This window comes from Sesamum indicum, linkage group LG6 (assembly GCF_026168435.1).
Source record: "Sesamum indicum cultivar Baizhima isolate 11 linkage group LG6, ASM2616843v1, whole genome shotgun sequence".
Classification (NCBI taxonomy): Eukaryota; Viridiplantae; Streptophyta; class Magnoliopsida; order Lamiales; family Pedaliaceae; genus Sesamum; species Sesamum indicum.
In genome coordinates, this window is record NC_142662.1 from 25,680,383 (window position 1) to 25,693,167 (window position 12,785).

The 12,785-nt window shown below is 36.0% G+C and overlaps 3 protein-coding genes across 4 annotated transcripts; all 3 read right to left on the minus strand.

The window, feature by feature from the left end:
• Positions 1–3,816: 3,816 nt before the first annotated feature.
• Positions 3,817–6,288, minus strand: LOC105163393 (transcription factor MTB3). 2 transcript variants are annotated; one of them, XM_011081716.3, is made up of 2 exons: positions 6,187–6,288; positions 3,817–5,691 (listed from the first exon to the last, which is right to left on the minus strand). In XM_011081716.3, exon 2 carries the CDS (start codon positions 5,529–5,531, stop codon positions 4,026–4,028), a length of 1,506 nt encoding a protein of 501 aa, XP_011080018.1. In that variant the 5' UTR covers positions 5,532–5,691; positions 6,187–6,288; the 3' UTR covers positions 3,817–4,025. The 2 variants fall into 2 exon arrangements, with proteins under 2 accessions (XP_011080018.1, XP_011080019.1); XM_011081717.3 differs by lacking the exon at positions 6,187–6,288 and adding an exon at positions 5,891–6,180.
• A 1,197-nt stretch (positions 6,289–7,485) lies between these two features.
• Positions 7,486–8,219, minus strand: LOC148787958 (Serine protease inhibitor, potato inhibitor I-type family protein). The gene is made up of 2 exons (XM_088882004.1): positions 8,089–8,219; positions 7,486–7,896 (listed from the first exon to the last, which is right to left on the minus strand). The coding sequence occupies exons 1-2, from the start codon at positions 8,102–8,104 to the stop codon at positions 7,703–7,705; spliced, it is 210 nt and encodes a 69-aa protein (XP_088738130.1). The 5' UTR covers positions 8,105–8,219; the 3' UTR covers positions 7,486–7,702.
• A 2,767-nt stretch (positions 8,220–10,986) lies between these two features.
• On the minus strand, positions 10,987–12,785 carry LOC105163392 (cytochrome P450 94A2). Its single transcript, XM_011081714.3, has one exon. The coding sequence runs from the start codon at positions 12,718–12,720 to the stop codon at positions 11,194–11,196; it is 1,527 nt and encodes a 508-aa protein (XP_011080016.1). The 5' UTR covers positions 12,721–12,785; the 3' UTR covers positions 10,987–11,193.

The following is a 12,785-nucleotide window of genomic DNA, read 5'->3' on the forward strand; positions in this document are numbered from 1 at the left end:
CCTATCGACAGATACGTAAGAATAAGGAAGCTCAGCTTCAAGAAACTTAATTGACACTGATAGACAAAAATCAGCAAAGAAACAAATGGAGTGACATATATATTATCATATGTGTATTTCAAGAAACAGACCAAGTACGATCGAATTATAAATTTAGATTTGCTTCTGCAATCACCTCGTACTGGTTCTAGACTAGCCACGCATTTATAAAACGGTTAAATTTTGGTAGCCTTATTTGATTTTGGAAAAAGCTTTCCTCCTTTGTAAGCTTCTTAGTTTTTTTTATATCTTTTTCCCCAACTTCTTTTGATTCCATACACCATCAAACATTAACATGGTACCCCTTAAGGATCTTTCATCAACCACAGTCTGTCAACAGTAAGACTTAGACTCTTAACCCCAATAATCAATCAACGAAACCTCGAACAATTTTAAAGAATTCTCAACATGTGATTACCAAGATTTCAGTATTAATTCAAGAACAATTCACGCACTCCTTTTCACTTAACAAGAAAACAACACGATCAAAATCAAAGCCATATAAAGATACATACCATCTTATTTCAAGAATCAAGGAACAAAACTATATGGAGCCCGATCAAACACGTAAACCACTCATCTTGCATTCAAGAAGCCAAATCTTGAATGCAGTTTCATGAAATCAGCAGAAAGACAGCGAGACTGGAAAAGGGTCAAAATCTTGAAGCGGGCGCCGCCGGAATCTTGAAAAAGACAGCAACCTGTGAGATTTGGGTTTTGGTTCTTGAAAGAGGGTTTGTTGCATTGGTAAGAAAAGTGACCGTTGGATCGGAGTTTGAAGCTGGATTGCGAGGAAAGGGAGTGGGTTTGTGGAGGGGAGCGGCATTCTTCCGAGAATCCTACGTTACCGGGGCCGTTGAATCCTTCTTCGGGCACTTGTGTGCAGACGTTTTTGGCGGGGGAGGAGAGAGAGTTGTAGTAACACTAACTGGGGAGCGTTGGGCGACACTCACAGGGATAATATAGGAAATTCACTTGTCATGAACTGGAACTGTCACAATAACGGCTATAATTGAATTCGTCCCCATACCATAACCCGAATTTCTAATGAAACGATAACCCGGAACTTACAAACGAATCGGGTCGGACTTACTATTTAAATTTAACCCAAAGAAAATCCAAACTTAATTTATCTTACTATACACATCAATTTCGTCGCTTCATCTCAAATACGCTTACCCAATCATATTTCAATAATAATTTAATGTATTTGTTATAAGGTTTGCATGACCAAATTTGGAAAATATTTTTTATTTAATTAAGTTTTAATAACCTAAATTATTTTTCTTACGTTGCAAGGATATCAAACGTAATTGTATTTTATTTTTTATCACGAGTATTCGCATCTCATATTAAAAATGAAACTAATCTTATTTGAAGTAAAAACGATAGATCTAAAGTCTTTACAATAGATACGTGATTCTAAAATTTTAATTCTTACTAATTTATATAAAAATTCACCTTAAAATCCAACACGTCTATTACAACTTGTGAATGGGTGCATCAACGTAAATAAAAAGTGCAGAATTTAGCAGTAGAGAAGCCGCGGAATTGATGTTTACCGTTTCTCAGAGACGACGGACAAGGGCTTATCAAACACGACCACTATCTTCAAAGGTTTTGATTAGACCACACCCACTTCATTATTTATTTTTAGAAACAAAATAAATCAAACCCACCACCAATTCTCCTGGAATTGACGGAAAATTTAATTAAGTCCCCAGTCAATTCCACATTACCTAATCTCATTTGCGATTTCAACTATGCATATCAAGAAACGTGGTTTCAAGCATCTCGCCTTTTTTTATTTATTATTATATTACGATGTGCTTTTTTAAAATTTATTATTATTACAAATATTTTTATATTTTTTGAAATTATAAATATTCTTTTAAAATTAATGATCGTATAATAAATGTCCTCTCGTAACAATTCATTGTAGAATGAATATTTGTAATTAGACAATCGTTAGTTTTAAAAAGATATATGTAATTTTTTAAATATTACAAAAAAATATATTTGTAATAAGGATAAATTTTAGAGGAGCCTTTGTACTATACCCTAATTCTTTTGAGTTGGGTTTAAAACCCTTGAGAAATAATTAATTAATGAATTGTGGATATGATACTTTATCTTTTCTATAGTAGACTAGTTGATTAATCAAAGAGTAGTCTTTTTTCTGCTTCAAATTGGTTCATAATTTACTATAATATGATAAAAAAAAATAACGCATTTAATGCAATTTACCTCAAATTTTAAATATTTAAAAAAAATCATGTGAAAAAATAATACAAAAAAACCACTCGTAAGAAAAAGAAAATAGCAAACAACTTTGCTTTTTTTTTTTTCCAAGATGAAGCCTTTTTTTCATATTTTTTTTACAGGAAAGTTTTTGGACATTTATATAATTTGGGGATAATTTGCATTAAATCCAAAGAAAAATAACCATATTGTTGCATGGTTGTTGTCAAAATATTAATATTTTACATAATTTTTTTTAATAGATTAAATTTTTAGATGAGGTGATCATTTTAAACATGATGTCAAAATCTCACGCCAAGAATAGATTTTTTGGGTTTGAATATTATTACAATGCATATATAAAAGAAAAAATTTTACGGGCAGAGTTTGGGAAACGAAGTAATCGTTTAACTGATATTACAATAAACAAAGCCACTTTTTCTCTCGTCAGGACCAATTCAACCTCTTTTTTATCCTTAACAGTCAACAGTCAAATCCCAGAACATCAAACTGCATACTGATTGGAAAAATTCAAGTCTTACCTTTTCATGGTTCTCATGCACTATATATACACACACAAAACACACCTCTAACCTCACCAACAACCTTAACTTGTGTCTGCTTCTTGCTTGCCAATTCCAAGGAAACAAGATGAGCTCCGCAACAACAATCTTAGTTATTACAGTGCTGCTTTTGCTCGTAAGCATGAAACCATCTGAAGCCAGTCGAATACTAGACGAGGAGGAAGAACAATGGATGAAGAGGGAGCAACACCTTGTGCTGCCATCCTTGCAACGGGGCCGTCCCACAGGGCCGCCATCGCCTAACGGCTGCACATGGATCCCCGGCGGTGGTGGGAAGCCATGCAAGGCTGCCTCGATCAACCAGCGGAACTTTGCCGTGGTGGCGTCTCGTCCGCCTCCTCCGGCCAGTGCTGGTGATGATGCATATCCGAAGCAAATGGTTCAGTTTGGCGTGGCCAGTGGGAGTAAATAAAGCAAGATTTCACAGTGACTAAGAAGATTAATTAACTGAGATTCTTTTTTTGTTAATTATTTTTTCCTTCTTTTATTCTTTTCTGTATAGGCATTTTGGGTGTGAATTTTGATGGATTTTAGCGTAGGACAGACAATAAATGATGAGGAAAGGTAAAAGACAGAGCCTTTTCTGTGTGTCCATGGCTTTCAAAAACACGACTGACTATTTGTAATTATATCAAATTTTAGGAGAAGTGGTTGTAATTTACACTTTCATCTAATATGATAATACTTCAAAAGCATGCAGATACCTCTCCTCATGACACATTCAATGTTCCAACTCTTTGAAAATCCAGCAGTCAGCATTCCAGTCCTCTACATCTAATTCAATATGTGTAAAATTCAAGTCATGCCTTTTACTGTTTCTCACACTAGTATGTGTATACATAATCCATTTTTCTCTCCGTCTGCGCTTGTGTTGATAAACAAGATGAGGCCTTCAATTGTTCTTCAACAAGATCATGTAAGAATAATAAATGTTTCCAATGATCAAACACGATAGACATAACAGCCACCGCTGACATGGATTCTATAGAATACGTTGCAATATATGTTCAGAACAGAAGTTTCTTTCAATTTTGGACAATCAGCGAATAGAGTTTTCACATCAAAACATGTTAATGATAATGAGGCACTCCCCTCAAAGTACACACAGGAGACACGGGGTGTGATCGAGGTACACATCTTATGCAGTTAAATTAACAGGTGTCATTTCAGGAGAGCAGCAGCTAACTTATCCTTCAGCTGTTCAGCACCACCAGCTTGTGTTTGGATCGAGAACGTATGAACAACTTCGCCACTCTCGGTTATGGAGATAGCCGCCTCCTGTGCCTCCACCTGATTCTCTTTCAGTGCCTTTACAACTCTGGATACAGGGTGAGAGTCGAGAGCGCAACTTACTCTTACAACTGTGTCTTCAAGTCTTTCGTGGAAATCGATGTCTTGTACAGCACATTGATTTTGCTGATCGTTCAGAATTCCTTTTTCTGCTTCCAATACCCTTATCTTTGTCTGAAGATCCGTGATGCAGGCAATTGCATCGCCGAGCAAAGAAGCTTTGTCCATCTTTGAGATATTTGGAACTACTGCTCTTAATGCATAAAACCGCTGATTAAGCTTCTCCCGTCTCTGTCTTTCAGCTTCCACATGGTTCAGTGCTTCTTCCCTCCCGTTTGCCGGCTTGCGGCCTCTTTTTCTAGGCCTTCGATCATCGCAATGGATAATCAAATCATCCTTATTCTGCTCCATGTTAGAAATAATGGCTTTTGAGCTCAATCCCCCAATATGGTTCATGTGTGGAAATAGTTTTGCTTCACCATCATCACCCCGGTGCCCGTTCGATGAACTTCCATAAACTTGAGTACTGCCGGTAGCTTGAAAATCATATGATTCTGACGAAAAACCAGAATCTTCCTCCACCTTGGGGGCGAAACTAATGCTTATCGGACCTGATCGGGATCCTCCAAGACTGAGGTCTTGCCCAAAAATCTTCCGAAAAGCTTTTGTCTGAGTTTTATTCAATTTCCCAACTATAGATTTTGCTGATTGAATGATGCTCTGGTCCTCAGGTATGGACTTCGTCGAACCAATCTCCACAACCCCTGATTTTGTAGGAACAAACACCACTGTCTCGAAATGAGCCAACTTGGCTAAATGTGATCTCGACTGATATCGTTCTAGACAGCTTTTCACGTCGGAAACCCAAATTGACCTGCCAGAATTGAACGACTGGGAAGGAACGGAAGGCTTATCAAAAGGGAATACAAAGTACATTGACGTGAGATAAAACATCTCCACATTCGAAACTCGATCCAACTTAGAAGCAACATTATCATCTTCTAATCCCCCGAAACAAGCATGAATCTTTTGAAGCACCCATTTTCCACAATCTCCTTCAGTCGGTTTCCCATCTTCTGAATCATGCCCATTCTCATCCTCACCTTCCTTGGGCTCCCGACAATGACCGTCACCCCATATTAATGCTGATTTACCAGATCTAGACTTCGAAACATGCCAATAAATGGCGTACGTCCAGTCAGATCCTTCAACAATCTTGCATAGTGCCTGCTGCACTCCCAGATCCCCACCAGATGCAGCAAACTCCGACAACACGTTATTCGAAGCCGACCATGCTAAATACTCAGTTGCTTCACTGCCCAACACACTTTCGACAACAACCTTATCCTCTTCATTCAGCCAAATCTTACTCCCCATCTCCAAATCACAAAAAAACTCGAGTTTTTCAAATGTCAAACAGGGGAAAAGAAGCTCTCCCCAAATTTCAACACAACCCCCTAAACCCCCAAGTTCACAAAAATACGCCAGAGCCCAATCTATAAACCTAGAAAACCTTCAAACAACCACTTCAAAGATTCTGCAACAACAAAAAAACCAACATAAACCCCAGTTCCAAAATTACGAATCTTAAACCTCTCAAAACTAGAATCAAGAACCTCTTTCTACGAAAACCCTACATCTGAAAATACCAGAAACAGCCATTTCATTAAAACCCCAAATTCACTCAGATAATAACCAAACCTAGAAAAACAACAATATCAAGAACAAAGCTTTACCCAAAGAAAACCATGAGAAGCCCAACAAACTAGGGATTCTCTCTCTAAATCAAGAATCTTGAAGGCTTGAACCGTTTTCCCTTCATTTTCACTCACTTCTTTCCTTACCAGAAAAAAGCATATGCCAAGAAAATAACTCCAATAATACTGAATTATACAGAATAACTTGGAGTATATACTTAATTTCATCAGAGGAAATCAAGGATCAGGTCCAACTCTAGATAATGAGAACATGTGAAATTAACCCTAATTGAGGAACAAAAGGCGTGTTTCAAAAAGATTAGAGCACTAATTACCTGGAAATAAAGACGGGTTCATGAATCTTCTTGCATATATGTTGAGAAAGTGGCTCGTGTTTCATGTGACTTCCAACTGGTTCTTTGGATCTGAACACGCCGTCCTTCTATTCTAATAAATAATAACAATAATAATAAAAGATAATTATATTTATATCTCTAATTTATATTCAATTTATATAAATTATTCCTATTTTTTATATAATTATAGAAATTATTTTTAATAGTAAAAAAATATGGGTAGTTTCTGTAATGATACTAATATTTTTAGGGAATGTGTGTATAATTTTTCAAAAAAGTAAGGGGTGGTTTGAAAATGATCATGATATTTTGGTGGGTGTATGTGTAGTTATCTAAAAGATATGGATGATTTGTATTACCGATAATAAATTAAAGAGTGTAAATATAATTATCTCTAATAATAATACGTTATGATAAGGGTAAATTATGTCAAACTCTTGAAATTTGGCATAATTATAAAAGTACCCTTGTAATTTAAACAATTATCTATATGTTATGATGTTTGATGAAATTATGAAATTTTGGAAATAGAGCTTTGGAAATTATCAATTTTGATTTTGTTGTATTTAAAAAAAAATAGCTTTTTTGAAAAAAAATTGGACTATGGAAAATTTGTAAAAAAATTATCCACCTAACCCATAAAAAAATAGAAAAATTCAATAAATAAATAAAATTATAATGTATAATACATTTGGTCAATTCCCCATAAAAATGAATGAAAAACTGAGGAATATTAATGGATTGAACTAGTTGTTAGGCAATCGCTAAAATCGGACAATATTTGTAATTTTTCAAATAAGGATGGAATATTTATAATTATGTTAAATTTCAAAAGAGTTCGTTTTAAATACCTAATAATAATTACATTTAGAAATTAGAATACGTAAGACTAGCTATTTATCTTTTTTTTTCTTTTTAATTTTTCTCTGTATCTGAGATTGAGTGTTGAATAGGGAACAGTCCATCGATTTGAGTTTAAATTCCTTAAGTCGTTTATTTCTAACACCTCAAAAAATTCAAGAATTTGATTATTATTGTTTGTGCTAATATTTTATTTTCTCCTCAAAACCTCTTGAATTAAATAGATTGTAAGAGCCTGTTAATAATTAAAACTTAATATTTTTAATATGAAACGAGTAAGATTTATTAGGAAGATTGATGTTTGTAACTATCTTAGATCCGAACATTTGATCATACAAATGAAACATATAACATAAAATCCAAACTAATATGAAATAAAACACAGTCCAACAAATATTGTCTGAGTAATTAAACCAATTAGACAATAACAAAACTCATTTATTCATATATGAATAGAAATTACAGCACGGCAGCAATATGAGTTTTTAATATTATTATTACACGATGTGAAACAACAATAACACCCACCAGTCACCAGTCACCAGTCACCAGTCACCAGTCACCAGTCACCAGTCACCAGTCACCAGTCACCACCTTTATTTCTTCACGGTAATGAAATGAAACTCCAGAGAATTCAGCCAATGACAGGAGCACGAATCACCACTCCGTAGTCGTCAACCCAAACCCAGACACGATCGCACCTGAAGTCTTTAGTCACCGGAGTTCCGTCCTTGAGAACAATGGCATTCACATTCGGATTCTGCTTCTCTATCACCGCCGCCGCATCCTCTCCCTTCTTCCCCACCAACTCCGGCCACGAATTCTTGCCTGTTCCAAACACATTAGTTCGTGCGGTTACGGACATGCTCAAGTCAAAACAAAAAATCTATCGACAGTTAAATTTAAACCGGTGATTATATGCACAAAATACCAACATATAAACTCGAATAATAGTAAATAGCAGGGAGTCTAGCTATATTAGTGTATATATAGAGAGAGGGATTGCCGGGTTGTTCTTGCCTGGACAATCAGCCATGTGTAGGTGTGATTGATGTTGCTAAATGCGAAGTAATTTTGTGATTGTTGCGGGGGGTGCAACCGTGCAAGTGCATATATATAGGGAGAGATATAGGACATGTCATGGTGCCTGCCGATTTTATTGAAAGTCGGTACGGATATATCTTCGTTTGTCAAAACTCATCTTCGACTTTTTTTCTTTTTTTTCCAACTTTTGGTACAGGATGATTGTAGAATAGCGATTTTTGACTTTTTGGTCCATTGGCTTTTAAAATATATGTCGATAGTTTTAAATAAATCAGTATATTAATATTATAATAGAACTTAAATAATTTATGTTTTTCGAGTTTTAATCTTTGAAGGAAGGAGAAAACAATGTCGGGTGTGTATATGTAATAGCATATGCGAAGGTTTAATCCATCCCAAATTTTGTCCTTTTTCTTTTTAGAATATTATTCATGAATTTATAATTTGGAGTCGATTTAATTTTCAAAGTGGGGCTTTTGAATATTGGGTTCATCATGCTATCATCAACTCTTTTGACTTGATTTTTCTATCTTTTTATTGTCAAAGTTGTAGATTTCAATACGGTTAGTGTACTTGCATTCAACACTGCAACCTTTTTTTCTTTTTCTTTTTTTCCTATTTTTGTTTTTATTTTTTTTATTCAAATAAAATCTGTCCAAATTTCGACCAATCACATATTAGTCTTTTTGTACCGTACATTAATCACATAAAAAGTGTACTACATTTGTCATATAAGTGATTTAAGTTTAATCAAATTCGATTGGACAAAAATATTCTTATATTTATTTGTGTATAAGTTAAACGGTTCCAGATACGAAGCAAGTGCATTCAATTTTAGTACACTTTTTTAAATATTTTCCTTTTCTATTAATGAATCAGTTGCTACTACATCATGAGTTTTAATGATTAATGAAAGCAATTAAGAGGTTGAATGGTGCCAAATCATTTGAATTGAGGTGTTACAATGATTTTACACTTCTTATTTTAGAAAATATAAAAATATTGACTGATGAATTAACACGTACGTATGGATGATCTAGTGTATTCAAGTGATAAGGATGGACTTATATATATAGAGAGAGAGAGAGACATGTTTTGAAAGTCAACTCTAATTAAGTTATAATTTCAAGATGTTTGAATTCTTGAAATTTCAATTTTAAGAAATAAAATGGATCTCAATTTTGAGTTAAAACTCTTATTAGATGTGTGTGTATTTTTTATTTTTGGTAATAAATATTTGTTAGTAATTAATTATTATAATTATTACTTTGATTATTTTTAACTTCTTGATTCATGTGAAGTTTAATATAACACACGTGATTACGTGTGCACAACATATGATAATATCCCATCAATTTAAGTCTTTTCATCGAGATTCAAATTAATTGTACTAACTTTTAATTACAATCCTGAATTATAATTTTCGGATCGAATCCAACCAAAAGTACTACTAAACTATAGTTAATGAACTAACATTGCATTTTTCACAACACTTTGTAATTTTATTATTAATGAGTATGTCTCCACTCATACAAGACATTACAGTACCCATGTACACAGGCTTTCGTTATTACATTGAAATAATAAAGTTCGACGATCACATACGTTTTAGCCAATATGGGGCACCAACTTCACTCTCCCATACTTATCAACCCAAACTCGAACGCGATCACACCGAAAATCAGCGGTCACCATCATCCCTTCTTTCACTGTCGTCACGCTCACTTTCGGGTTTTCCCTTGCGATCACGCCCACAGCCACCTCCCCCGCCACGCCCAGGAGCTCCGGCCACGAGCTCTTTCCTGCATCTATTCCACACAAACAAAAGATCACACGACAAGTGAATTACAATCGCCACATAATTGACGTACAGTTTAATAAAAGTTGGGACGGGGAGGATGATACTTACTAGGACACGCATCTTCCATGGTCTTGAAGTGGAGCTAAGTATGAAGGTGTGACGAGGCTGAATAATTGGGATGGTGAAAAGAAGAAATTTATAGAGGAAGCAAGTAGGGATTAATTAAAACCACGACTCATTATATTAATATTAAAATATTTAATTGAATTATATTTATATAATTTACTTATTTTTTAATAATAAAAAAATAATTAACCCGAACAAATATTGTTTGAAGGGTTGTTTTAAAATTTTGAAAAAGGGTAGCCAATTTGTTTGACATTGACTTTGGAGATTGAAGCAACGTACGGCTTTGAAATAGTGTAAATTAAAATTAGGTATAATTTACACCGGCTTCTTTTTTTTTTTTTTAAATCTGATATAATTATATTTAGGGATAATTATTTTTTTAAAAAAACAAATTAGTGTAATTATACATATATCTCATGTGGTTTGAAAAATTATATCTAATACATTTGAGGTTTGTTTCTGTCTAACAACTTGTCCCTCCATCAATCAAAATTCAATAAATTTGTTGATATTAATAAAAAAATTGAAGAAAATTTAATATTTACCCTTAATTGACTTATTACTTACTTACGAATGAGAATATTTACCATTAACGCATGAAGACGTATGAGAATAATTTGGTCATAAAAATATTTATCTGACATGCAATAAGTCAGTAATAAATCAACAGAGAGTAAATATAGATTTTATTTATTTATTTGTAAATATCAGCAATTTCGTTGAATTTTGACTGATGAAGGGACTTATTTATTAGACGGAAGTAAACCTCAAGGGTGCTAGATATGATTTTCTAAATTACGGGGGTCTAAATGTAATTATAAAAAATTTTATGAGACGAAAGTATAACTATTTTTTAATTATATGATAAATAAAATATACTGATCGTGCAATTATTGTACAGTTCAAAAAATGAACAAAAATTTTCCTATTAATGCATGCCGAGATTCAGACAAAATCTAATTATATGCTGTAATTAATCAAGCACAAGTTCCATGGCTACAACAATTTTCGGAAAGATCATACTTCATGGAAGATCAAACAACTAGTTCATATTCTGTTCTACGAGTACCCTTGTTATTCCTAAACATATATGTAAGTACCTAATTACGATGAATATTCACATTATTCAACGTAATGTATTATGCTACTAGCTAGATTTCTGTGCCCGGAACCCTCTCTTCGATCTTCACCAAGAACCCGCCTTTCATCTTCGACGTGAAGTCCGACGCATACACTGGTTCCAGGTTTTGCACCACCGGCACCACCTTAAACCTCCGCAGGACTCCGGCGACCACTCTCTTCATCTGCAAGAAAGCCATCTCTTTCCCAAGACAAACCCTGGGCCCAGCTTGAAACACCGGATAAGTAAACGAATCCCTGCCCACGAACCTCCACTTCTTGGCCGTCTCCTCCAGCTCCAACCACCGCCCAGGCCGGAACTCCGCCCAGTCTGCTCCCCAAACCTTCTCAACCCTCCCCATTGCATACGGATGGTAGCTTATTCTTGTGCCCTTTTTCACCAGCGTCCCGTCAGGTAAAACATCGTCTTTCAATGCGGACTTGGTGCTGACAGGAACTGGCGGATACAGCCTCATGGCTTCACAGAGTGAAGCATGAGTGTAAACCATGCTCTTCACTTCATCGTACACCGGTTCTTCTGAATTCATTTCTTTGATTTCTTTGAGTATCTCACTCTCAACGCCTGGATGATTGAAAATCAGCCAGAAAAACCAGGTTAATGCTGCAGATGTCGTGTCCCGGCCTGCCAATATGAAGCTTATCACTACGTCAGTGACGAAATCTTCATCTAAGTGGCCGGAGCTCAAGTATCTGGACAAGACATCCTCGGATTCAAGGGAATTTTTCTCTTTCAGTTCTTGCTTCTTCTCTCTGATTATTCCTTTAGCGAATTCTCGGACTTCCTCAACAGTGATTTTGAGTTGCCTTTCCGACCCAACAGAAAGAGCCCTTTTGATTTTCCATATGAAAGGGATGTTGGAATTGAACCTTTCAGCGATAAGCCTGAGAGCTCTATCAAAGGTCACTGCGAACTTCGCCTCCGGCAACGACGGCAACAAGTACGCCGGGTCATACCCGAATGCGATCGTGCAGATGTTGTCGAAAGCAAACCTCTGAAGAATGTCTTGAAAATCTAGCACAGTTTTCCGGGCAGCAGCATTCGTCAGGATTGGAACCAGTCGATTGCTCAGCTCAGAATCCACCACGGTTTCCACGAATTTGCGAAGGGATCTAGTGTTGAACTGGTGGCTGGAAACCTGTCGCTGGAACTTCCAGTTGTCCCCGTCAGCGTTGAAAATGCTGTCGCCGAGGAAATCCCTGAGAGTCCGCCGGAAAACCTCGCCTTTAGGGTAGTTGTAGAAGTGGGACTTGAGCATATGCTGCACATTGGCGGCGTTGGCCGTGAAGATCTGCCGGTAGCCGAAGGGACGGCGGAGGGTGAACGTCAGGTTGGGTACCGACGTAAGAATGTCTGAGATCCACTGCACGCGCCTCTCTTTGTTTTTCCAGATGACGAGGATGGATCCGAGTACGGGGTACGAAGATGGGATCTTCGTGGAGGTTGAGGAAGACGGATTTCTGACAGCGGCCCAGATCAAGAAAAGGAGTGGAGGAATTACGGACAAGAATAGTGAAGCTGGAAACTGAAGGTCTACCATTTTTGCAGCAGAAGGCAGAAAGCAAAAACCACCCGGAGATGACGAGATTTGCTATTTGTGGATGT